Source organism: Notechis scutatus, chromosome 3, assembly GCF_049901735.1.
Source record: "Notechis scutatus isolate UNSWTSFEM ecotype Mainland chromosome 3, rNotScu1.2, whole genome shotgun sequence".
NCBI classification, from domain to species: Eukaryota; Metazoa; Chordata; class Lepidosauria; order Squamata; family Elapidae; genus Notechis; species Notechis scutatus.
In genome coordinates, this window is record NC_142011.1 from 88,262,129 (window position 1) to 88,288,989 (window position 26,861).

At 39.3% G+C, this 26,861-nt stretch overlaps 1 protein-coding gene across 4 annotated transcripts; it reads left to right on the forward strand.

Annotated features, from left to right (window-relative positions):
* On the forward strand, nucleotides 1-26,861 carry LOC148131276 (uncharacterized). Of its 4 annotated transcripts, XM_087960715.1 has the most exons (18): nucleotides 1-42; nucleotides 1,130-1,171; nucleotides 2,838-2,873; nucleotides 5,215-5,244; nucleotides 9,351-9,422; nucleotides 10,853-10,888; nucleotides 11,085-11,141; nucleotides 11,899-11,952; nucleotides 14,076-14,117; nucleotides 15,370-15,405; nucleotides 16,534-16,572; nucleotides 16,703-16,741; nucleotides 18,351-18,380; nucleotides 19,144-19,188; nucleotides 19,286-19,945; nucleotides 21,523-21,585; nucleotides 22,971-23,000; nucleotides 25,980-26,861. In XM_087960715.1, exons 1-18 carry the CDS (start codon nucleotides 17-19, stop codon nucleotides 26,005-26,007), a joined length of 1,365 nt encoding a protein of 454 aa, XP_087816841.1. In that variant the 5' UTR covers nucleotides 1-16; the 3' UTR covers nucleotides 26,008-26,861. The 4 variants fall into 4 exon arrangements, with proteins under 4 accessions (XP_087816841.1, XP_087816842.1, XP_087816843.1 ...); XM_087960716.1 differs by lacking the exon at nucleotides 16,703-16,741; XM_087960717.1 differs by lacking the exons at nucleotides 9,351-9,422; nucleotides 10,853-10,888.

Below are 26,861 nucleotides of genomic sequence, written 5' to 3' on the forward strand. Positions count from 1 at the left end.
GAACAAGTTGGATCAGATGGAGGCAGCAATCAATCTGAACAGGTAAAATATTACATATAGGTAATCCTCGACTTATGACTTATAAGTCATTGCGGTTGTTAAGTGGGTCACCAAGTGACTGGACCCTATTTTATGACATTTTCTGCAGTGATCACCAAGACAAATTCCTTGTGTGTCCAACCATACTTGGCCAATAAAGAATTCTATTCTATTCTACTCACTATGGTCATTGAGTGAACATACTGGTTGTTAAGAAAAATCCATTTTATCCAATTTCATAATGCTGATTTTGCCAACTTGGATCCCTGGTGTCTGGATGTATTGGTAGTGGAAGACAGAAGAGGGGAAAAAAAACTAATTAAAAAATTTGCCAAGTCCCAAGCTGGAAGAGGCTCAGGGTGGCCACACTCTAGAAGCCCTCCAGATATAGGTATCTATTAGGATAAAGAGTTATAGCTTTAATTTAGCAAGATTCTGTCCTTTTGGTGTAGGCAAATAAAGAATTGGACTCAACTGGATTTTGCTCTGTCGTCTTTGGGCCTGAGCCTGATACTATGTGATATATATCATGGTAATATAGAGATGTCAAAATCAGCCTAAAATAATATCACTTACTTTGTAGCCTCCAGAAATTTTCTCTTTCTTTTGTAGCCTCCAGAAATTATCTTTCTGTAGTTTATTACAAAAGGGCTCAAGGTACCTGCCTATTTTAAACTTGTATGATTTGTCATATTGCTAGCAGATCAGTTTCTGAAGAGTAACAATCTTGACAACCTCTAGGTGGCAGCAAAGTGATATAGAAACTCTGTTTCCATCTAGTGGACCAATGGTTTTATTTAGCCAAGGTAGAGTAGCTCTAATAAAGGCAAAGTTTATAACCTGCAGGCCTAATTTTCTTCATTTTCAATATAAATGATAAGATGTCCTTAAAAACCAACAATTTTCTATCTCTCACCACATCCTACAGATTTTATTTTTATTTATAATTTAAATAAAAATACAAAACTCCATTTTAAGTTTCTTTCTGGTCTAAGAAAGCTGACATGAGAAATCTATAAAAGTTTGTTAGGCAAATATAATATTTCAGCAATGAGACATTTTAAAATAATAACTGGGTTTTCTTCCACAGGGTGGATATGGTGAATCATATGATGGCAACCAATATGGACAGGTAAAATATAACTTGTATCTTCTATGGTTGTAGATAGTAAAAATAAAATAAGTGTTAGACTTATTCAGTTGCTTTAATTCAGCTACATGAATTTATTTAATAAATAAAATATTTGCTTCAAAGTTTTTATTTTGTCTGTTGTATGTCTTTCCAGATAAATAACAACTGAAAGAATAAATACAAAAATATTTATAATAAATAAATAAATAAGTAAGTAAAATAAAAAAACCTCCCTAAACTACTTTAATTTAAAAGTTTAAAAGACAACCATAGGATTCTACTACTCTGCAGTATTGTGCTGCAAGCTTTACCCCTTTTGGAAATAAATAGAGGTTTGTTACAACTCTTTTCTCCAAAACCAAAGAAGGCTTGAAACATCTGATCAAAAGGATTAAAACAGACAGTGAGAAATTTGGCCTCTTCTGAACATCAAAAACACTGAGATCACAACCACTGAGAGGAACAGAAATGTCAAAATAACACTTGGTGGTAAAAAGATCAAATGTGCATAAGAATCTACTTTCCTCGAATTACAGATTCATCAGTGCTGTCCAGATATAGTGTTGAATCACATTGGGTCTCAAAGCAATGACAAGCATGAATAGGATATGAGAAAGAAAAGACAACAACCTTGCAAATAAATGCAAATTAGTCCTCACTATTATGTTTCCCATAGCTACATACAGTGGCAAAAGTTGGACTGTGAAAAAATTAGACTGGAGGAAAATTGACCTCTCTCTCTCTCAGTTCAACTTACCTCACAGGACTGTGGTGGGGAAAATAGGAGGAAGGAGTATTAGGAATATCCGTTGCTTTGTTTTTGCTGTGGTGTTGGAGAAGCCCCCTGCATGTTCCTTGGACAGCAAAAGTAACAAACAAGAAGGCAGAGAGAGACACTTTTGTCTAATTAAGCCACCAGACTAGAAACCAGGAGACTGTGAGTTCTAGTTCTGCCTTAGTCATGAAAGCTGGCTGGGTGTCTTTGGACCAGTCACACTCTCTCAGTTCAACTTACCTCATAGGACTGCTGTAAGGAAAACAGGAGGAAAGGAGTATTCAGTAAATTCATTGCCCTGAATTATTGATAGGATATAAATAAATAAATGAGGGTAGGATATAAATAAATAAATGAGAGTGAATCCTGGACTGTAGAAAACCAAACATATCACTGGAAGTCAAAATCTTAAAATTCCACTTTAGTTATTTCAGCCACATCACGCAATATAAAATCTACTGGAAAAGGCAGTTATGCTTTGGAGTGGTAGATGATAAGAGGAAATGAGACTTCAAAAATCACTTTCAAATGGACTACATGTGGCCAGACACCATCAAAGCTGAGACCAACGAGAGCATAAAACCAGTGAAAGAAGATCTATAAGTATGGAAAATGTTGCCAAGAATCAGATGCAACTGAACGGATGTCATCATTGTCATTGTCATCATCATTATCACAAGTAGAGTAGATAGCATATGGGTAGGTCAAGAGAACATTTAAAAACCTATGTAAAAATCTTTTAAAATTGCTTAAATATATCAAAAATAATATATAATAAAAAATAAACTCAATCCTTATTTCTGATCCTAAGCATAAAGAATGTCTTAATGCAGATATAGTAAGGAAGTAGTGAATTTTAACAATAATGATTTATTACTGTTTCCTGTTTAGAATGCACAATATGTGGGCAGCCACCAGTTTGGACAGGTAAAACTCATTCTGCTTATTTCTGCTCTGAAATATATTGTGTCTGCTTCAAAAGATATACACACAAATATCTATCCATTGTATAACTTTAAAATATATTACGAAATCTTGACATACATATAAATAGCAATAGCCCTTAGGCTTATATACTGCTTCATAGTGCTTTACAGCCCTCTCTAAATGGGTTGCAGAATCAGCACATTGCCGCCAACAATTTGGGTCCTCATTTTACTGACCTCAGAGGGATGGAAGGCTGAGTTAACCTTGAGCCGGTGAAGATCAAACTTCAGGCTGTGGACAGAGTTAGCCTGAAATACTGCATTCTAACCACTGTGCCAGCAGTGGTTCATATTGATTTTTAAAATAGATATTGTGGTAATGATCCAAATGGACAGGTGTATGATGTAGAAAATATACCATATATACTTATGGATACATTCATACACAGATAAATCAACCCCTGATTTTTAATCAAAATACCGGGTACTTTTAAAAAAGTATTGCAGTATAGGCAGCCTTCGACTTGCACCTATTTGTTTAGTGACTGTTACAACATCATTGAAAAGTGACTTAGGACCAGTGGTGCAATTCAAAAACTTTTACTACCAGTTCTGTGGGCGTGGCTTGGTGGGCATGGTGTGGCTTGGTGGGTGTGGTGTGGTGGGTATGATATGTGGTGTGGTGGGTGTGGCAGGAGAAGGTTACTGCAACATCTTATTCCCTCCCTACTCCACCAATCTGCTTTCCAGCTCCGTTCTCCTGTGGAGGGCAACAAAAGAAGACCCAGTCGGTCAGCTGAGAAGGCAGAGAATAGATGGGGGAGGGGCCAGTCAGAGGTGGTATTTGCCGGTTCTCTGAACTACTCAAAATTTCCGCTACCGGTACTCCAGAACTGGTGAGAACCCGCTGAATACCACCTCTTCTTGGGATTGTTTTAAACTTACAACCGTTGCATTATCCCCATGGCCAAATGGTCAGAATTCGGATGTTTGGCAGCTGGCATGTTTTTATGACAATTACAGTGTCCCGGGGTCATGTGATCACTTTTTGTGACCTTCTGACAAGCAAAGCCAATAGAGAAGCCAGATTCCCTTAACAGCCATGTTACTAACTTTACAAGTGCCGTGATTCACAACTGTGGCAAGGAAGGTCATAAAATGAGGCAAAGCTCACTTAGCAACAAGAAAATTGGCCTCTACTCTGGTTATAAGTACAAGGATTACTTGTAATATGCTCATGAATAATGAGTATCCATCAGTGAATAAGATAAGCCCAGTTTAAACTCAGTATTTTTGCATCTAAAATTCTTAGTTGAGTATATATAGTATGCATTAATAAACATGGAGATATAAACATTAATAACTGGGCAGGTTTATATTCAGAAATATAGAAAACAGTTTTCTCCTCATTAATGAGAAAACTTTTCTGTAAAGAATGGAGTGTTTAAAAATAACAGTAGCAGCCAATTGGAGCCAAGCAACAACTGTTTATAATGTAGCTGTAAAACTTATCATTGTTAAACAGTATACAGGTAATCCTCACTTAATTACTGGTTGCTTAGTGACCATTCAAAATTACGACAGACCCCCCCCCAAAAAAGACATCTATGACCCAATTTCCAACAGCTGCAATCTCCTCCATCCCACAGTTTGGAAACCAGCTTGCATTTCTGATTGTTTGCTGTGTCCCATGATCACATCAGTGGTGGTATTCGACCGGGTCGGCCCAGTTCCAGTGAGCTGGTAGGAGCGATGAGCAGCGGAGATCGAACCGATTCTCTCTGCCGCTCGGCTGTTGTGCCCACCCGCCCGGGCTCCCATATTCATTTTTATCTGCTGAATTTGAAGCGCAGCTGCTTTGCGCAGCACAGAATAGTGCCGCGTGGCAGCTGCTGACGTGACCGGGATGGTGCAGGCTTGCAGAAGGCAAGTTAGAACGCCTCTGTGCCTGTGCAAAGTGTGCATTTGGCATGTGCGTGCACGCAAAGTGTGTGCATGTGCACAAAGCGTACCCACCAAGCCACGCCCACCGAACCAGTGGCAACAATATTTGAATCCCACCACTGGATCACATGACCATGATATTCTTTGTTTTTTTGCCAGTTTCTGCCATTTACTTCTGGTTTCCAGCAAAACAACCCAATTTGTGTAATAGATTTGTTTAACGACCATTTCATTCATTTAACGATGGGCTCAATTAAAGTCATATGTAACGGACAACCTGTATTTGAGAGGTAGACAAAATTAAATGAAATATTATTTCGGCTTCTGAATGCAGCAAATATTGTTTTAAGTTCTCAAGATTATTACGGTATTTCTAATTAATTCTCATTTTCTTACAGGGAGGATCATATAGTGGCAGTAGCAGCCAGGTAAAAATGGCTGTGTGATGTAGTGCATGTGTATAATATTTGCTATGTTTATTTATCATAGACTTGTAGAAATGAAATAAAATGAATAAATAGTTTAGTTCTGCTCCTGAAAATTCTACATAATATTTTATGTAGATAATTGTAGCAAAAATGGTGTAGTAGCAGAACTAAGCTATTTATACATTTTATTTCATTTTTATAAATATATGATAAATAACCATAGCAATTTTATAATATCTAACTCCTTAATTAATAGATAACTGTTAAATTATCATATGGAAAAGAAAGTAAACATTTTCAGCTTATTTCTACTACAGAATATAGCAAGGAGCTATATGCTTAATTAAAATAATTATTTGGTAATCAATAATATTTTTACCAAGAAGATCAAAAGGTGCTAGGAGCAACCAATATGACCTCTACGAACTATTGTATAATATAGTATAGGTATATAATATTTACTGGGGTTATCCATAGTACAGTTGTCATCAGGGGTAGGATTCAACATTTTTAACAACCGGTTCTGTGGGCGTGGCTTAGGTGGTGGGCGTGGCTTGGTGGTCATGTGACTGGGTGGACATGGCTTGGTGGTCATGTTATTGGCTGGGTGTGGCCAACTCAATATCACTCACATCGAGGCACGCATCTCCTTGCCTGGCCTCTCATGACAGTGGGTATGCTGCAACAGTCATAAGTGTGAAAAATGGTCAGAAGGCACCTTTTTCAGTGCCATTGTAACTTTGAATGGTCACTCCACACAAGCAAAGTGCCAGCAAAGGAGGGGGAACAAACTCCGGAGAAGTTCCTGAGACAGGAAGTCTAGTCCTGCCAAGAATGTAATAAGGGTTAACGGAGAGGCAGTTTCTGTAAGCAACACCAGAATGTTTCCTTCCTGCCTTCCTTACAGGATTAGGCCGGTAATTTCTTCTAACAACCGGTTCTCCGAACTGCTTAGAATGTTAACAACCAGTTCTAGCGAATAGGTGCGAACTGGTAGAATCCCACCCCTGGTTGTCATATAGAACAGTGATCCCCAACCTTTTTATGCCGCGGCCCGGTACCGGCATCAGCTGGCGCCGCCATCTTTTTGATGAAAAAGTGCTTCGGTGACCTCACCGGAAGCACTTTTTCATCAAAAAGATGGCGGCGCCAGCGCTCGTGAGCTTTTCCGGGTAGAAATGGCTTTCTACCCAGAAAAGCTCACCGGGCGCTACGCCGCCATCTTTTTGATGAAAAAAGTTCCGGTGAGCTTTCTACCCGGAAAAGCTCACCGGAAGCACTTTTTCATCAAAAAGATGGCGGCGCCCAGCAACCAGCGGCCCAGTAGGACTTGTTCCGCGGACCGGTACTGGTCCGCGGACCGTGGTTGGGGACCCCTGATATAGAACACAAAGTTTTTCAATTTACTTCAGGTTCTGAATATTGTGCTGTATTAAGGTGGCTGCAGGTAGTCCCCAAGATATGACCCTAATGGACTTTGCCTATTAGGATCATAAAATGAATTGGATTCATTTTTACAATGTTTTTTTACCACATTCATTAAGTGAATCAATCGGGTCATTAAAAGAATGAAGCTTGGCCTTGCTTTGGTTCTTTAAACGATCTCTGCCATCATTCAATGAACCAAGAGGCTTCAGAATCTACAGGACTCCCAGGTGGGGCCTCTGAGGAAACATCAGCTGTTCTGGCAAGGTGAGAAGCACAGTGACTCCAGGCAGAAATTGAGGTGGGAGGATAAATTTGCAGGAATCCATGTGGAATTAGAGCACGAATGTCAAACTCGCCAAGTCACATTGTCATCATGTGATGTTTCGTGATGTTTTTCCCCTTCATGGAGCTGGAGTGGGCATGGCCTACATGTGACACATATGGCCCATGGGTCACCAGTTTGACACCCCTGCTCTAAAGGGAACTGCTGCCAGCTGCTCATCACCTATTCTACCAGCAATCTACAGCCATACTCACTCATCCTCGTTGTGATGAACTGGAGCGTGACACAAAAATAACAGTCACAAAAGTAGAATAAATTCCCTTTAATGCCTCCAACTTGGGCCCCAATGACCAATTATCCTTGGCTTGATATCAAACTCTTCCAAAAACAGTCTACGAAGAGAGTAAATGCAGTCCGAACCAAAAGTAAAGATAATTAGAAATTTAAAAAACCCAACACAAACCACACTGGAGTCATTAACACAGCAGGCCAGGATGATAAATTGCAGACTTCCACAAGATAATGCAACAACCACAGTTGGGAAGGTGCCAAAACCAAGATAATGCACGGTTTGCTTCAAGCAAAGAGCTATTTAAAATGCCCCATTTATATCCTGTTCTCCCAGCTGCATCTAATGAAAAGGATCAGGGCTTTTTCCTGTTCCATAAGCCGTGTTGCTCCCTTCTCCATTCCTCCCTGCATGCCCTAGGATGAAGAGGGGGTGGCCCTGAGTCTTCCTCTGAATGCCCAGCCAGACTGTGCTCTTTCCCCGTTTCTTCCACAGCCACCGGAGCCACATTCCCACTCCCTGTCAGCTTCTCAATCTCCCCTTCAGAATCAGACTCCAACAAAGGCATGACACTCATATGCAAAAGCAAACAAACACACAGTACAGCAGAATACAAAGGACCATTCTGCAAGCAATCTCAAAATACCTGCAAACCAACAGTACAGGTAGTCCTTGACTTACAAACCTTCGTTTAGTGACTGTTCAAAGTTACAACATCACTGAAAAAAGTGACTTCTGGCCATTTTTCACACTTACAACCGTTACAGTATCCCCATGGTCATGTGATCAAAATTCAGGTCCTTGGCAACTGACTCACATTTATGACCATTGCAGTGCCTGGGGGTCCCCTTTTGCCACCTTGTGACAAGCAAAGTCAATGGGGAAGCCAGATTCACTTCACAACCGTGTCGCTGACTTAATAACTGCAGTGATTCACTTAACAACTGGGGCAAGAAAGGTCATAAAATGGGGCAAAGTTCACTTAACAAATGTCTCACTTAACAACAGAAATGTTGAGCTCAATTGTGGCCATAAATCGAAGACTACCTGTATAGTAGAATGCAAAGGAATTTTACAATGCCAAATCTGCTTTCTGAGACACGAGCTAGTAGTTCTGCAAGCAATTCTAAGGCAATGCTAAAAAAAACACCTTCTAAATACAAAAAAAAATCATGTAATACTTACAAACAAGCACAATAGTCTGCAAAGTACTTACAAACAAGTACAGTGTTATAATGAAAAAGAAAACAGTAAAGTACTTACAAAGCTAACAGGAATACTCTAGTTCTTGAGACAAGAACGAGAGAAGCAACTGGAGTAGCAACAAGAGATTCACACTTCTCTAGTCCTCTATTTGGCAGCAGTGGAGGTCGGGGGGAAGCACACTGGATGCAAAATCCTCGATCTTAGTTGATCAGAGTGTGCAGATTCAAAATTTTTACTACCGGTAAGGCGTGGCAGGGAAAGATTACTGCAAAATCCCATTCCCTCCCCACCCCACTAACCTGCTTTCCAGCTCTGTTCTCCTGTGCAGGGCAACAAAAGAAGACTTGGGAGGCAGAGAATAAATGGGGGCGGGGCCAGTCAGAGGTGGTATTTGCCACTACCGGTTCACCAGAACTGGTCAGAACCTGCTGAATACCACCTCTGGTCAAGTGACCCAGAGAAAAGAAATGTATCAACCATATGGACCTCAGAAATTACCTGTGCTGGTGACAAAGGGCAGTCAAGGCCACCTGGCTGTGGCCACTGCTTCAGGAGTGACTGAATCCAGGTCACATGATTGCAGAGGGCCTCTTGTTGGTCACAATTTTGAGGTGCATTCATAACTTCAAACAGTCATTAAGCAGCCATTTGTACCTCAAGGATTCTGTGTATTTTGTCATTTATTTACAAGGAGAATCATATGGTGGTTGTGACAGCGGCCGCCAATGTAGCATCCATACAAAAACTCTACTAGTGTATGTATACTATAACATTTATGATATGTTTACCACATATAAAATAAAATAAAGGACGTGGCTCCTGAGGCAAAAATGAATATAGGCAGCAGTTTTGTGCTTTGTTAAGGTGATAATGTTATAATTAATAAATATTTTCTTAAAGGGAGGATCACAAAGCAGCAGTAGCAGCAGCAGTAGTAGCAGCAGTAGCAGCAGCAGTTCTTATGGGAGCCAGGTAAAAACAACTTTATAACTTTATTTGTTTATAATGATACATATAGCTCAGTGGTAGGATTCAAATTTTTTTACTACTGGTTCTGTGGGCGTGGCTTGGTGGGCGTGGCAGGGGAAGGATGCTGTAAAATCTCCAGTCAGAGGTGGTATTTGCTGGTTCTCCGAACTACTCAAAATTTCCGCTACCGGTTCTCCAGAACTGGTCAGAACCTGCTGAATTCCACCTCTGATATAGCTATAGATACATCCTACAATGTATTTACAGACACACATGTACATACATACATTTGTAGGTAGTCCTTGCTTACCGATCATCATTAGTACCGGCAACCCTGTTGCAAAGCACCACAAACGCTAAGTGAAATATCATGTGGCGATGTCATATCATGAAATATCGTATCGCGAAATATCATATCGCGAAACATCACGATAAATGACCTGCTTCCATTATGACATGAATCACAAGGTGGCTAAGTGTGACATCACATGATTGTGACTTGCAATTTCACTTCTATGTTCTCCATTACTTCTGCTTGTTGGAACGTAGTTGTGAAGCTCGGAAATGGTGATCACATGACCACAGGACTCTGCCACAGTTGTAAATGTGCACGGGTTGCAAAGTGCCTGAATGGCGATTCCATTGACACTATGAGGGCTGTAAAGGCGAGGATTGGTCACAAAGCTGTATTTTCCAACTATAACTTTAAACATTCACTAAATTTTAAACAGCACTACTTGTGCTGTTGGTAAGTGAGGACTACATGTGTGTGCATGTGTGTACATGTATATGTATATATTGTATCAGTGGTGGGATTCACATTTTTTTACTACCGGTTCTGTGGGCGTGGCTTGGTGGGCATGGCAGAGGAAGAATACTGTGAAATCTCCAGTCAGAGGGGGTATTTTCTGGTTCTCTGAACTTCTCAAAATTTCCGCTACCGGTTCTTCAGAACTGGGCAGAACCTGCTGAATACCACCTCTGTATTGTATGTAGTATATCTACAATAAACATGTTATTTTTGTATACTATATAGAAAATATACTATTAAATATACTATATGAATGTATATTTAGCTTATAGGAAATAAAATCTGGGGGGAAGTTTTGTTCTGCTTCTGAATATAGCAAGGAACAGTGTGCTTTATTAAGATGAATATGTTATAATAAATGTGGGATATAAATAAACATAAATTACAAATACTGTGTTTTCTAAAGAGAAAGAATCCTATGATGGTGGCAACAGTCAATAGAACAACCATGTAAAATATGGTAACCATGGTAAAAGATTACCATGACAAATATTATATACATAATCTGTAATAACATAAAATCAGTTGTTTTTTATTCAACCTATCTTTCCTCCTAAAGATAGAAGGTTGCTTTGCATATTATTAAAGTAGTTATTTTGTAATAATAAGTATTTGCTTACAGGGCAGGCCATATGGTGTCAACCAATATAACGGCCAGGTAAAAATTAGATTCTAATATTTGCCATGGTTATATATATTGCACATTCTATATATTTTAGAATATACTTGTATTCCAAATATAATGTATATTCAAATACATTTTGGAATGTAAATAAAGATTTTTGGCCCCCGAATATATACAGTAATTTGGGCTTCATTAACTGAATTATTTTATAATAAGTATCTTCTTACAGGGAGGATCACATAGCAACAGCAGCAGCAACAGCAGCAGCAATCATTATGGCAGCCAGGTAAAAATAAATACTGTAATGTTTTAATAGTGATTCAGATAGGATATTTGTGATATTTTTATTGATCTATACATAGAGATAAGCATATAAAATATTTGCCATGGATATCTACTATATATATAAAAAACCATTCTGGCACAGCAGTAGGCTAGCCCCAAATTTAAAACTGAAACGGCTGTGAAAGTCTGACTCACAGACGAACACAATACAGAAGCCTGAGGATGGCAGATGAGATTCTGCCGAAACGTTGCTACGACTTTAAAAGCACAACTATAATGACATGGGAAAATACCCCAACAAAGCTGAATACCATATCTATATCTATATCTATATCTATATATATATATATCTATATATATATATATATATATACACACACACACACACACACACACACACACATACATATACATATACATATACATATATATATATATATATATATATATATATATAAAAAACGTATGAAAACAAATCTGCCTTACTTCTGCTTCTGAATATAGCAGAGCTTTGTGCTTTATTAAAGCAATTATTTTATAATTAATAAGGATTTCTTTGCAGAGAAGAAATTTATTTTATTTGCTCCTTTTTGCCCTTTACTTTTTCCAAGAAAATGGGATCATTGTAACCTTAACACACTTAGAGTAAATAAAATAAAATATATTTTGCTTATTTTACTTCTACTCCTGAATGTAAAAAAGCAGTGTTGTGCTTTATTAAAATGATAATTTTATAATTAATAAGCATTTTCTTACAGGGAGGATCATATAGCAGCAGTAGCAGTAGCAGCAGCAGCCATTATGACAATCAGGTAAAAATTACTTTATAACATTGTGTGTTTATAATGACATAATATAGATCTACATTTACATATGTAGATCAGAGGTGGTATTCTGGAGAACCGGTAGCGGAAATTTTGAGTAGTTGAAAAAACTGGCAAATACTACCTCTGACTGGAGATTTTACAGTATCCTTCCCCTGCCACGCCCACCAAGCCACGCCCAAAGAACTGGTAGTAAAAAAATTTGAATCCCACCACTGATGTAGATATATACTACCGTGTTTCTCACAAAATAAGGCCGGGCCTTATTTTTTTTTGACCCCCGAAAAAAATGGCTAGGCCGTCTTTTCGGGGGTGACTTAATTTCCCCCCACTTGCATCCTTGGGCGGGCGGGCAGCGACGGCTTGGATGTTGACCTCGGCATTGGTGGGACACTTTGTATCGGGAGACCTTCTGCCACCGTTGCTTTCCCTTCTCCCCGTGCTGCCGTGGCGATTAGAGCAACGCCACGGCGTTTGGCACAGCCACGGGGCATTTGGCGCAGCCACGCAGGGCCAGCCAGGGCTCCTCCCTGCAACCGGAGCCCAGCGGAGACACTCGGCTTCAGGCGTTCCTGTCGCTGCCTTCCCGGGCATTGTTTGAAGGCAAAGCCCATTCTTTTAAAAACAACGCCCTACTACGACAAAGCTTCCCCTGCCCGAGAGGGCAGCCCAACCCTATGTGGGGAGGCAAATCTCCCGGGGCTGCAGAGCAGGATCGGCCCACCCCAGGAAAAGCGCCCAGCTGCCATCCCTGCCTGGCGCCGGGCAGAGCGCAAAGAGCTTCTCCTGGGGCGCCCAGCACAGCTGACAGGCGGGCCCTCCTGCCCGGAGGCAGAGCTCTCACCAAGGCAGCAAGCGCCTCCCCGCCGGGCCCTCCGCTAATCCTGCCAGGGCCATGCTGGAGCCGGGCATGCTGGGCAGAGCTGGGAAAGCGAGCCGTGGGTGCACGCCCGCCTGCCAAGCGAAAGAGCCAGGCGGACCCGAGCTTGGCTTCCTTCCCAAGTCCCTCCAGCCCAACCCCGAAGGGGCCACCGGGAGAGGCCACCTGAGGCAGTGATAGCGCCCACCCATCCATGGACAGGGAGGCAAGGCGGTGGCAGAAGGACTCCTGATACGAAGTGCCCCACCAACGCCAAGGTCAATGCAGGCAGCACCATATCCAGATTAGCAACAGAAGTACTTCCTAACGGAAAGCCCCCCCGCCATTCCCCCCCATTTCGCATGTTCAATATAGGCATTAATTTGGGGGGGAGGGGCTTAATTTCATTTTATGCCTATAAAACATGCTTGGACTTCCTATTGGGGGAGGCCGTATTGTTGGAGAAACACAGTATATCTATTTTTGTAACTTTTTTTAATCTAAAGATACAGGCAAAACATAAATATCTAAAATGTTTGCCATGGACATTATTTCTATTCCTGAATACAGCATAGTAAGCAGCTTTGCGCTTTATTCAGGTAATTATTTTATAATTAAAAAATATGGTGGCAACAGCCAATACAGGTAGCCCTTGACTTATAACTTCATTTAGTGACCATTCAAAGTTACAACGGCACTGAAAAAAGTGACTTATTGCTGTTTTCACACTTATAACCATTGCAGCATCCCTGTGTTTATGTGATCAAAATTCAGATGCTTGACAAGTAGTTCATATATATGGCCATTGTTGTGTCCTAAGGCCATGAGATTTCATCTTGTGACCTTCTCACAAGCAAAGTCAATGGGGAAGCCAGATTCTCTTAACAACTGGGTTACTACTTATCACCTGCAGTGATTCACTTAAAACTGTAGCAAGTAAGGTTGTACAATGGGGCAAAACTTACTTAACAAATGTCTCACTTAACAACAGAAATTTTGGGCTCAATTGGGTTATAAGTTGAGGAGTACTTGTACAACAGCTAGGTAAAAACTTTTTTTGCAGTGGTTTTATCTGCACCCTTGTCTACATGTGTATGTAATATTTGCCAGTGGCTCTCTGGAATTACAATTTAGGACACTGAAAATAAAATAACATTACACAGTTCATCTTATGTGTATTCCTTAGTAAAGAAAGTATCTTTGTGCTTTATTAAGGTAAATGTTTTATAATTAATCAGTGTGTTCTATACAGGGAGCATCATATGATGGCAATAGCAACCAATATGGAGGCCAGGTAATTTATCATTATTTATAGTACATATGTAACATTTAATAGAGATATTACACACACACACACACACACACACACACACACACACACACACTCACACTATATCTATCTATCTATCTATCTATCTATCTATCTATCTATCTATCTATCGAAGAAAATGTTAAAAAGTGAGTTTTGCTCCTAGATACAAAATACAGATTATACTGAAATCTTAATTAAAAAGATAAACAGTAAAAGTTCATTAATTAAAATAGATTCTAACTTTGGGATATCGAAGTGATGAGAAATGGCTATCCCATTTGATATCTGGCCTTGTCTTATTGGCCTTGTTGATTCATTATTGGAGTAGAACTGCCTTTTTAAGGCATATTGGTATGTCCTAATTATCCACTTTTATATTTCTCTTTTTGAAGGATTAAACTTGATGAATTACTGATAAAGCAAATTGCTTTGTTGTTGACACCCCTGTGTTTTCCTTCCCTGCATGTGTTCCAGTGGGGGCTAGACAACCATTTCTCTGGATGACAAAATTTTAATTCTATAATTATGTGAAAGAAAATGGAAGGGACATTAACTATGGCGATTCACATTGGTAAAAGCCTCATCTAGCCTCATGTCTAAAATATCAGACAAGATTATAAAGCCAAATTTGAAATGGGATAACCATTTCTCATCACTTTGATATCAGAAATTTAGACTCTATTTTAATTAATGAAGTTTTGCTTCTTATGTTTGCCACTTTTAAGAGACACAACAGGAGGGATTACTTTCTACTCACATCCTTGTAGATCTTTCTTTAAGGGGACAAAGCACATGGTCACATCATCTGACCTCTTTCCCAGCCAGAAATTGGTGTATACACACACTTGCATGCATTACCACCCAATAGGGGTAAGTTGGCTGCGCTTATGACTGCTATCACCATTATATGGTCTTCCTCATTCAGAATAAACTTATTAAAAGTGAGGATAGCAGGCACAACTGGTTAAAAAGAACAGGGTTTCATCCATGCTGTTGTGTCCATCATTTTTTACTATTTGACACCCACTCAGGGCACCCCAGCTGTCAGCAAAATTTTTCTTAATAAGGACCGGTTACTTTGCCTTCCTCTCATCCTGGCAAACATAGCCCATTCACCCAGCAGTTCAAGATGTCTGTTTCCACGCTAATGTATTAAAAAACAAATATGAGATTTCCTCAGTGAACTATCATTTGTAATAACTGTTTTTGTAATAACTGGGTTTTTTTCAAACAGGGTGAATCTTACAATAGCAGCAGCCAATATGGAAAGGTAAAATTCCTGGAATAGTTTTACCTGTAAAGGGAAGCATCGTTTGGAATGCTGGACTCTCTATCAACAGCATATTTGCAGTCAAAACTCAGCCTTTCCTTTCTTTTTTCTTCCTTAGTCCTTGAAATTATTGCAACAATAAATCTAAGTTCAAACCAGAGTACAGAAGTCTGCTACTGATCTTGAAAATCTGTACTTCCTTTGATTTTTTAGTTTTGATTATATAACATTCAGTCAGTAATTTTATTTTGGTCATTGACCAGCAAAATAGACCTTTGGAAAAAAAAGAGTCACATTTTACTTGCTGAAAATCAATGCAGTTTATACAGCACATAAATTAACTACAATAAAACGAACTACATAGCAAGAGAGCTAAAATATCCATTTAAGAATTTGGGGCATACAAATTAATATAATAAGGCATTATGCAATTTGAATAAGGCAAATGTTTATTATTAATTCAAGTAATAAAAATAACATTAATAATATATAAAAGCATTACAGAGCTAAAATCCATGGAAAAATGTAATTAATATTAATATATCTAGAGACAAATAAACATTTACTACACATTGTTGATCACACAAATTAGCAACAATTTGGATATGATTAAAATTAGATGCCATTTCCTGAAATCTGATCAAGGTAACCTGCATATTAAACTACACTAAAAATAAGAGACTATTGTATGAGAATACTGAGAAATATTTGGTTCTTGTGGATCTTCTTGGCATGTTTTCTACTCAATCCCTGCCATGCCTCGTTTTACCACTTCCCAATTTCAATTTCCAGAGTAGGACATAGCCTGTGCCTGTTGCCAAGACTTTGAGGATATGAATTTATCTTGTCAGGACTATTGAAAACATCCCCTTCTATCTAAAGCAATGTTTCTCAAACTTGGGAGCATTAAGATATGTGGACTTCAACTCGCAAATGTCTGAAGAATTCTGGGAATTGAAGTCCACACATCTTAAAGTTTCCAAGATTGGGAAACACTGGTCTTGAAAAACAAAAAGTTACTCCTCCATATGTCCCATAGCCAGGTCAGGATAGAGGCATTTTCTTGTCTCCAACTAAGAGTCATATAATAAAGTATCAGAAAGATATTGGATTCCTCATATTTTACAGAACCCTTCCTCTTCTGGAGCCAGTCAGCCAGGAGGTCAGGTAAGAGATTCTCTCTTGGTTAGGTTGAGGTGTAACTTTCTTGTTATTTTTAAAAGCAAAATCATAACATATAAAAATATTGCTTGGTAAAAAAGCATCTGCATCAGAAATAATTTATTTTCCTTTGTAGAACTCAGCTTCTTCAGGAGGCATCCAAACTGGTGGACAAGTAAGAAAATAATGTCCAGGCAGTCTCTTGACCTTTCATTCCCATCATTGTGTTTGTTTTCACAGTGCGGGGGGAGGGGGCCCCACCACTAACCATATGGAGAGTGTTCTGTACAGTCATTTACATACTTGTAAGCGCCGCGTTGCGATTGGCTAAAGCGCGCAGCAACCGGATTGGTCGAGCGAGCCGCACTGATTGGCCCGTTGCGAATCCCCCGCGATTGGTGGAAACTAATCGCGGGAGATTCGAAGCGGTGCCATTGGCCGCGGCCGCCGCGGCTTGGGAATAAAAAGCCGCAGTTTTTCCCTCCAAGCTTAAGCTGTTTACGGAGCACAATAAAGAGCTGAAACCAGTCACTGACTCCGAGCTTCCTTCCTGCGACGGACACGACAGAGAGAGTGGTGAAATTGCTAGTCCAGTTGTAGTTAACAAACAACAGTGGTGACAAGGTACCATGTTTTCTTGGTTTCAGGAGAGAGGGTGTCATGCTCCCACTGCAAAAATTGCTGCAAAACCATTTGCAATCTTGTCCAATCAGGTGCCCTCTAGATGGGTTGGGACAATAATACCCAGTGGTATCTTCAAGGGGAAGTCAAGACAGACAAGATGGTGGTTGTAGGAACATGATCCATGCCCTGTCCTTTTTGCACCTGTGTCAGCATTGAACACATATACATACAGACAAGGCTTTTTGATTGGGCTCCCATGACAGCCATCTTGCCTGTCTTAATACCCAAACTCCAAAGATGCAGTTAACAATTCCCCAAATTGCCAGCCTTTGGAATCCGGGAATTGAATTCACGACATATCCCAAGGGCAATAACTCCATGACTGATGGCACAGCTCAGTAATTTGGAAGAGAAATGAGCAGCTTAGTGTCAATTTTTGGTGAGTGCTACATTGTACTGCAGCAGACTCAATCAATAGTTTTCTTCGCAATTAAATATATTGTGTAATAAGTAGGCTGTGTGTGTATATATATATATATATATATATATATATATATATATATTAGTTTTTCTGAGATTTGCAAGTTAAGACAGTATGTCTTTTGAAGCTGATTAAAAATGTACTCCTGTATCACAAACCTATTAATCTGTTTTTTCTTTAAGACAAAGCCAAGATGATGACAGAGTAGCAGTTTCCCTGAGCTCCTTACGATACTTTATTTGGTCATTTTTTATAAATAATGTAGTTATCCAGTACTTAATTCTATATATTCAGGCTCAAGCTATTCTTTCCACAAAATTGATAACACTGATAATAAATTGATAATTAGCAATAATAATATGGTACTACACAGATCATACCTGGACCATATCCAGTTGAGCATGTTGCAATTGCATATAAACATAAAAAAGAATTAAACATTGAATTTAAAAAATATGATCCTGAAACCTTAGCAAAGTTAACAACATCATCTCTGGAAAAAATAAGAACTATATTTTTAAGTATTGTGCCAGGACTATATTTCATCACTTTTAATCCATAAAGAAGCATTGATTCATTTTCGGCCAAACAAATTATTGACTAAAAGTGATATTTTACAAATTGTCAGAATATTTTTTTATTAAAGAATTACTGAATTTCTGTTCTGTTTTCTTAACAGATTGAATGTTATTGTACAGATGGGCTTTTGGTAAGTACTTATTCTGCACTAATTTGTGTTTTGATTGCACTGAAGCACAAATGGATTTCTTTGAGTTTAGTTTAGCATCATAGTTTAGCATCCAGACAATCCAGGTTCTAAAGCAGGGTTTTGTTTTAATGTAAGATTGCCTGAAGTGATCAACATCAGGAGTCGATTAGACAATCCTAGAAGCCAATAAATGTTTGGGGGTCCATAGATAGTTGATAAATGATGGAAGATCAGTTAGGGTCAATTAATATTTAAGATTCTGTGGAGCTCCATGCAAATTTTAATTCTGAAGATGAAGCAGCTAGTAGTTACTCAGAGTTGGATAGAGCCACAAGGAAGAGAAGTCTAGAGTTGTTTCTATTTTCATGACTTGTTGCATAGTCAACCAGATGTTTAGAGTGGATTTGACATTTTATCCACTTATCAAATTCTTCCCAAGGATCTGGGATAGGCACACATTGTTGTTTGATGGTGTTACAGTAACATTGCAGGATGCAAGCTGCTTCAGTAAAATTGCTTTTTGCAATTGTGTGATGATTTTGTCAATTCTGGTAGTGTTCAAGTGGTGCTCCAGATGTTTTGGGATTGCACACAAGATGCCTATTACTATCTTTGGTTTTTTATAGCATAGTAACTTATGAACAAGAGATGTTTCTATTCAAATATATAAGATGTTCATGAAGATATATTAGTAAATGTGACTTTCCTAGGGATTTTTCTTTTTGAGCGGATTTAAAAATACAGATGGATTTTTCTTTAATAGGATTCCTCTTATCATGGACAAAGCAGCCAATATGGTGATGTACAAGTAAGGAATATTTTTCTATAGAAATGATGATTTGACATGAATTGACTTGCCAATAAGAATGAGCATGGAAAAAAAACCCTGACTTCTATTGTTACAGGGTTCCCAATCAGCTAGTGGCCAATATGGTCATGGAAAAGGAAGCTTGTATGGGGACACCAACCAACATGTTGAACATGGTGGCAATAGTCAATATGATGGACAAGGAAGCCAGCATGGGGGCCATAGCCAATATAGTGGTGGACAAGGAAGCTCATATGGCAGCAGCAGTCAATATGGTGGTGGACAAGGAAGCCAATATGGTGGTGGACAAGGAAGCCAATATGGTAGCGGACAAGGAAGCCAATATAGTGGTGGACAAGGAAGCTCATATGGCAGCAACAGTCAATATGGTGGTGGACAAGGAAGCCAATATGGTGGCGGACAAGGAAGTCAATATGGTGGCGGACAAGGAAGCCAATATAGTGGTGGACAAGGAAGCTCATATGGCAGCAGCAGTCAATATGGTGGTGGACAAGGAAGCCAATATGGTGGTGGACAAGGAAGCTCATATGGCAGCAGCAGTCAATATGGTGGTGGACAAGGAAGCCAATATGGTGGTGGACAAGGAAACTCATATGGCAGCAGCAGTCAATATGGTGGTGGACAAGGAAGCCAACATGGTGGTGGACAAGGAAGCTCAAATAGCAGCACCAGCCAATATGATGGACAAGGAAGCCAATATGGTAGTGGACAAGGAAGCCAGTATGATGGTGGACAAGTAAGTCTATATGGTGGTGGAGAAGGTAGTCAATATAGTAGTCGATAAGAAAGCTCATATGGTGGCAGTAGCCAACAAGGAAGCCAATATGGTGGTGGGCAAGGGAATCTCATATAGCAGCACCAGCCAATTTGATGGCAAGGAAGCCAATATGGTAGTGGACAAGGAAACCAGTATGATGGTGGACAAGGAAGTCTATATGGTGGTGGAGAAGGAAGTCAATATGGAGCGAGCATCCAATATGGTGGTGCACGAGGAAGCAAATATAGTGGATAAGTAAGGAGAATATTTTTAGGAGGATTTTATATTTTACGGCAATGTCAGCCTTTGGTCACAGAATAAAATTAAGAAAGATAATAAATATAAGTAAGTCCTGCAAAGAGAGATGGAATTGAGAATGCTTAGATTTGAGAAAAGAAGGCTGAGGGAGGATATGAGAGGACACTTCAAATTCTTGACAAAGCTCTGTACCTGGTTTCATTGTTCTGAGTGCAGAATAATGGATTTCAGTTACAGAATCAAGATTTGATTAAATAAAGTTCCTAACAGTAAGAGGAATACAGTAATAGAACACATTAATTTGGAGCATTCTAGAAAGGTGTGGTGGGTTGTTAAACTTAACTGGATGTGTTTAGGCAACACAACATAAGAGATTCACTAAGTATGGGGCCAACATCAGTGAAAGTCAGTGTGGTATAATAACTAAGAATTAGAGCCAGGAAGACCCAAATTCAAGTCTACCCTTAGCTACGGAAATTCATTGGGTGACTTTCTGCCAATTACACACTTTTAGGCAAACCTCTGAAATGCGTTGCTGTGGGAAATAATGGAAGTGTGATATTGACAGGTTTAAGGTGATTTAAAGGTGTGATATGAATCCGTTAAATAAATAATGGCAATTATTCTCTTTTGTGAATTGGCCATTGTTTTAAAAAATGCATTTCCTACTTAGAGGGTATCACTGCCAAAACAATGAAGTCTTACTTTAAATGACTACTTGGAAGGAGGCAGTCAGTATTCATTATATACAAACGTGCATTAAATAAGAAAGACTACATTCTGGGAATTGCCTGGCATGATGTTTTATGATGATCAGAAGTGCTTTATAGACTGTATAAACCACCTTTTCTGAGCCATCATAATTTTAAATGACAGGTCATAAATTGAGGACTATCTATAGATATGATGACATTTTTTCCTTGGTATGGATCAGGGAATATTATATTATGGCTGCAAGAAGAGAGAAAAACCTACAGTGAAGAATAGATGTGGGCTCATAAGATTAACTCCCTTCTCCAGTGTTCTAGTCTCAGTTCAGAACAAATGAGGGACATTAATCTTTTTAGAAAAAAGTAAACAACAGCAAGAGCTTCTCTTCAATAACATGTTTTGCTGGGCCTCAATTTCCCTTTACATAGAAGTAGATCACAATATTTTCCAGTCAAGTTATAAGTCACATGGAAGTATTCAACATAAAGGTAATTTTTTTCTCTCAAGCATTAGCACAGATTTATAGAAATGTTGGAACTTATGTTGAAATTATTCTCTTTTTCTAATTGCCTTTTTTGCCTGCACAGGGTTCCCAGCATGGAAGTAATGAGTTTGCTGTTAATGGAACAGGCAAGCAACAGAGTGGACAAGTAAGGACTTCTCAAATAAATGTATTTGGGCTGCACCAGTTAATTATTTCCTCCATTTAGAAATGTGTAGCCTGTAATATCCTTACAGTTAAGAAAGAAAATAGGTTGCTGTAATACTATTGTATTTGTTATACTTAGGAAGAATGTGCACACTTATCTTGAGTATATTCAAATTTACAATCCTGTTTTGGTATTTTCAACTGAACTTTTGAGGAGTCCAATATAGTTTTGTACTGTAATAATGTATGTTGATCACATACATTCAAAATGACTATTCAGTATCTTTCCCCCAAGTGTTTTGGAATATAAAGATTAGGTTGCTTATTTCTGTAGGGTCTCTTTTATCCAGAAGGCAGATGATAACTCAGCTTTCTCAATTAATGATTCATTTTTGTATTGGCATAGACATTAATAGTATAAAAAGAGTATGAAAATATTTATGAGCCAGTGAACCCAATTCAAACTGAAAGCATCATAACTTCTAAATATTAGTATCTATTATTACCAACCATAGAGCTCTTGCATTGAATTATTTGTTGTAAAGCCAATGTACTGTATAATCTTAGGTTAAAGTGCATTGACAATTATAAGTTCTACTGAATTCAGTAGGATTTCTTTCCCAGTTAAGTATACTTAGGATTGGTGATTACGGGAGCTGGTTTCACTGGGGCTGCTGAGAGGCTATTGTCCAATATACTGTAATCCAGGGGTGTCAAACTCAAGGCCTGGGGGCCTGATCTGGCCCACAGGGTGCTTAGATCTGGCCCGTGGGCTGCCCTGGAAACAGCAAAGGACCAGCCCGCGATGCCTCAGCCAGTGAAAACGGAGCTTGGGAGGGCCGCCCACCTCCCTCCCGAGTTCTGTTTTTGCTGGCAGAGGGTTGCAGGAGGCGTTGCAGCTGAAAATGGAGCTTGGGAGCCCATTTTCGCTGGCAGAGTGCTCAGGCCGCCATGGCGCCCCTGACCCAAGTGATGTCAAGCTGGGCATGCCCACCCTGGCCCCCCAAGGTCAAACACAACCCTGATCCAGCCCTTAATGAAATCAAGTTTGACACCCCTGCTGTAATTGATTGCAGTACAAATCTTCATACCTTATGTTTTACTTCAATGACATTAAATAAATGGGATTGTTGGAGTTTGGTATAACCTAACTAGATGTCCTATCATTAATATAGAAATGCTGGCACATTCTTTCTCCAAAGAAACTAAGTCACATTTTAGAATTCTGAGAAAGAATATAGAAATACTGAACACCAAGAGCTCTGGTCTTTGTCTGCTAATAATGCCAGATCTTCCTACAGGAAGATTCTCAAGGCTAAATAAGACCTTGCCATGAGTGCACCAATACTGAGCTGCTGACATAATTAATATCTGTTTTATCCACAGGGTTTTCAGAGCCATCAGTCTCATAACTCTGTAAGTATTCTACTCCCAAAGTGTTTCCTACTTCTATTTACTAAGGCCCTATCTTCAGTGAAGGAATGATCTATCACAACTGCTGCCCCATTGAAGAACATCAGTAGTGCTCTTCAAAAGAAGGGAGGAAGAGAGGAAGGAACTGCGGGGAGGCATAGAGACCAGACATGGGAGTCCTGAAGAGTGCATATTCTTAAAGCCTGAATCACTACGACTGCTGCTGCTTCCTTTCCCTGCTCTACCACAACTCATGCGACCTTTCTAATTGAACACTAATTAGGCATTGCTTCCTAATTACAGCAGGGAATGAGACGCTAAATCAACTCTCTTTCATTTGGCCTCTTGTAGATTCTGCTTCCATCTGCTCTCAGCAACTCTCTAGTGGGGATATTGATCTCATGTAAAGTCATACCGTGTTTCTCCAACAATATGGCCTCCACCAATAGGAAGCCCCAGCATGATTTATTGGCATAAAATCAAATTAAGCCCCTCCCCCCAAATTAAGGCCCATATTAAACATGCGAAATGGGGGAGGGGAATGGCGGGGGGGGGGCTTGCCGTTAGGAAGTACTTTGTTGCATGCCCGGATATGGTGCTGCCTGCGTTGGTGGGGCACTTCACACCGTTGCTTTTCTTTCTCCCTTGCTGCCGTGGCATTACAGCAACGCCGCAGCATTTGGTGCAGCCACGTGCGGCCAGTCAGGGCTCTTCCCTGCAACCAGAGCCCTGAGGAGACACTTGGCTTCAGGAGCTCCTGTCGCCGCCTTCCCTTTGCCTTCGAAGGTAAAGCGAATTATTTTAAAAACCTCTGCTCATCCCACCAGGGCCGTGCCAGAGCCATGCGGGCTGGGCAGAGCCGGGAAAGCGAGCCGCGGGTGTTTCCTGGCTCTGCCCAGCCCGCACGGCTCTGGTGCGGCCCTGGCGGGATGAGCGGAGGGCCCAGAGGGGAGGCGCTCGCTGCCTTGGTGAGAGCTCTGCCGCCAGGCAGGAGGGCCCGCCTGTCAGCTGCGCTGGGCGCCCCAGGCAGAGCGCGAAGAGCCCGGCCTTATTATGTGAGAAACACGGTATAAAACCTTCTGGGAGGCCAATAATCCCTGATTGCATCAATCAATCCCCATCAATAATTGCCAGATAAATTTTTGTTCCCTTCAGGAGCCAAAGAAGGAATAGTCATGGAGGCACAGAGCCCTGTGACTGGAATAAAAGGGGAATCCTGCAGTGGGCAAAGTGGAACCCAGCAGGTTGCTTACCTTTTCAAGCTTCCTCATTCCTCATTTGACACAGAATGCTTGCCTAAGAGGCTTTCTTCTGTTTTTCCAAAGAAAGCACCACTTTCCAAATAGATCAGCTTGATCCAGCTTTTGGATTAGGATGGCACTGGGATGGGATGGCACCTCTGGAATGGTGCTGAGATGGAAGCTGTATTGGGGATACATGTCTTTATCATTTGTGAGTCATCTCAGAGCCAGAGTGTGGAGGTTATATGAATGAGGTCTAAATGACTAAAACCATTTCTCTTACGTCACACTTTAAATTCTACGAAAATTTTGTACCTCAGTTTGGATTACAGGTAAAGCTTGACTTATGATCATTCATTTAACAGCCATTCAAAGTTATGATGGCCCTGAAAAATAGCTGGTCTTTGCACTTAGGATTGTGGCAGAATCCCCGTAGTCACATGATCAAACTTCAGGTGTTGGGCAAGTGGTATTTATTTACAACAGCCACAGCATCCCAGGGCTACACAATCACTATTTGCAACCTTCCTAAGGCATTTCCAATATGCAAAATCAATGGCAGAAAACACATTTGATTTATGAGTATGGCAAAAAAAAAAGTCATAAAATGGAACAATGGAAATTCCTGTCTTAAACATGGTCCTGTCTTAAACATGGTCATAAATCAATGATTATCTGTAGCCTAGTTGTGTAGATTAGAATGTACGTGTGTTTGGTGTAAAGGCATTTTCCCATATCTAACCGCACTTTGAATGAATGTGTTTGAAGACAGTGAATGAATAATTTTTGATGAGTCTGGTGAGCCTTCATGTATAGTATCAGAACAGAGGAAGTACAATTACAGATAAGGGTACAGGAAAGAGAAATCCAGCCTCCTCAATCCTTCACCACTCTTTTTGTCCATTGCTACATTCCCATATTGCAGTCAACTCATTAAAGCAACCACATTTTTTAGGCAATTTCTAAAGCAGCCATATCAATTTTAAGGTTCACACAGAAGCCTGAAATAAGATGTATCTATTGAAAAGGGTGTTCTACTTGGCTTCCACATTTTACAAAATATATATCATTTTTGAAACAGGTACAGCTGTAATATTCTCAGTACGCCAATATATGTGAATTATTCCAAATTCTATATTTATGGATACAGGAAACCTTTTCTAATTAATGATGACTGGGTTTAGGCTGTGGACAAAGATAAAAAGAAATAGAAAAATGGAAAACAGAAGCTTCTAATTTCCTTTGCAGCAAATACAAGTAGGATTATGCAATTATGTCTTACTCTACAGTTACAAAAAAAGCTGTTTTTTATTGTCCAATATTTTCTAATCCTCAAAACCACAATTCAAAAGTTCATTTTTTTCTGTTTTATGCGAAAAATCTATAAGCAATAAATGTAGATGTTGTCTTTTCGCTAATCAAAGATGTTCATTTAGCCAGCTATGCAAACTCCATCATCTTCGCCGTGTTTTCCTCTGTTGTGGGTAATGCCAAATCATTCCAATTTTAAGCATAATCTTGCTGCAGTTGTCATATACAAAAATGAAGTTTCGTGACTTTTTTTTCCAGCAATTTATCTCCAATGTCTAGCCTAGAGATTTTTCTTTGAGAGCTGGGTTGTGAGGTTGTAGGTTGAGGCTGTGGAGAAGAATATAAGAAATAACAAGTTTAATAAAAAGTAGTAAAGTGTTGCATTTTGTTTCAGTCCTAGAATGTGATTTCACTTTTTTCCCCTCTATAGAGTGCTATTGGGAAGCAGCCCATCTTGAGTCTGGTGCTTTTCAGCATTCTGAGTGCCTTTGCTGTCTCTTCGTCAACCGGATCTAAATGGATTATATGAACTTTTGAAATTTTATCAAGAGAACACATTGGGGTCAGGTTTTCTTTAGACGGATAAATCATATATTCCTGTAATCCCTGACCTCTACATACACAAGTACTGTTAACAATATGCCTTGTTGCAAATTACTAACTTTATCTCCTTTTTATATATATGCACTCCTCATTTAGTGACCATAATTAGGACTGGCAACTTAGTCATTAAGCAAAGCAGTTTCTAAGTGAAACCCTGACTCTGCTATGGTCTTACTTCAGCTTTTCTTTGTTTTACAAAACTGCCATAACTGTAAATGGTTGCTAAATGAGACAGTTTCTAAACAAGGATTACCTGTATATTATGCTTTTATCTTTGTTTTTTTAAATGTTCTATATTATATTTTATTGCAAAAATGACATTTTGGTTATTAAATTAATTAATGGATCAACTGACTTTGATCAAAAACCTGCAGTTTACTTAAGACTGTTGATATATTTGAAAATAACTACACTGAAAATTATGTAGTTCATTACTCCCTACCATTGTATAATATAATACTGACTCAAATTTTGGCAATAGTGTACATTTTAATTATACGATACTGATTAAGGTATCAGAAATAATTATTCTGACATTCATGAGTAACTAGATTACAGCCAAATTCTAAGATTTTGAAAGATATACTCTTGCAACATTATCTAGAAGTTTCTTCATCATAAAGAGAATTATGGGAAAATTTATAATAATTTTGAAGAAATACTGTAAAAATCAACTATTTTCTACTTTTAATAAATACGTAAACCTAAA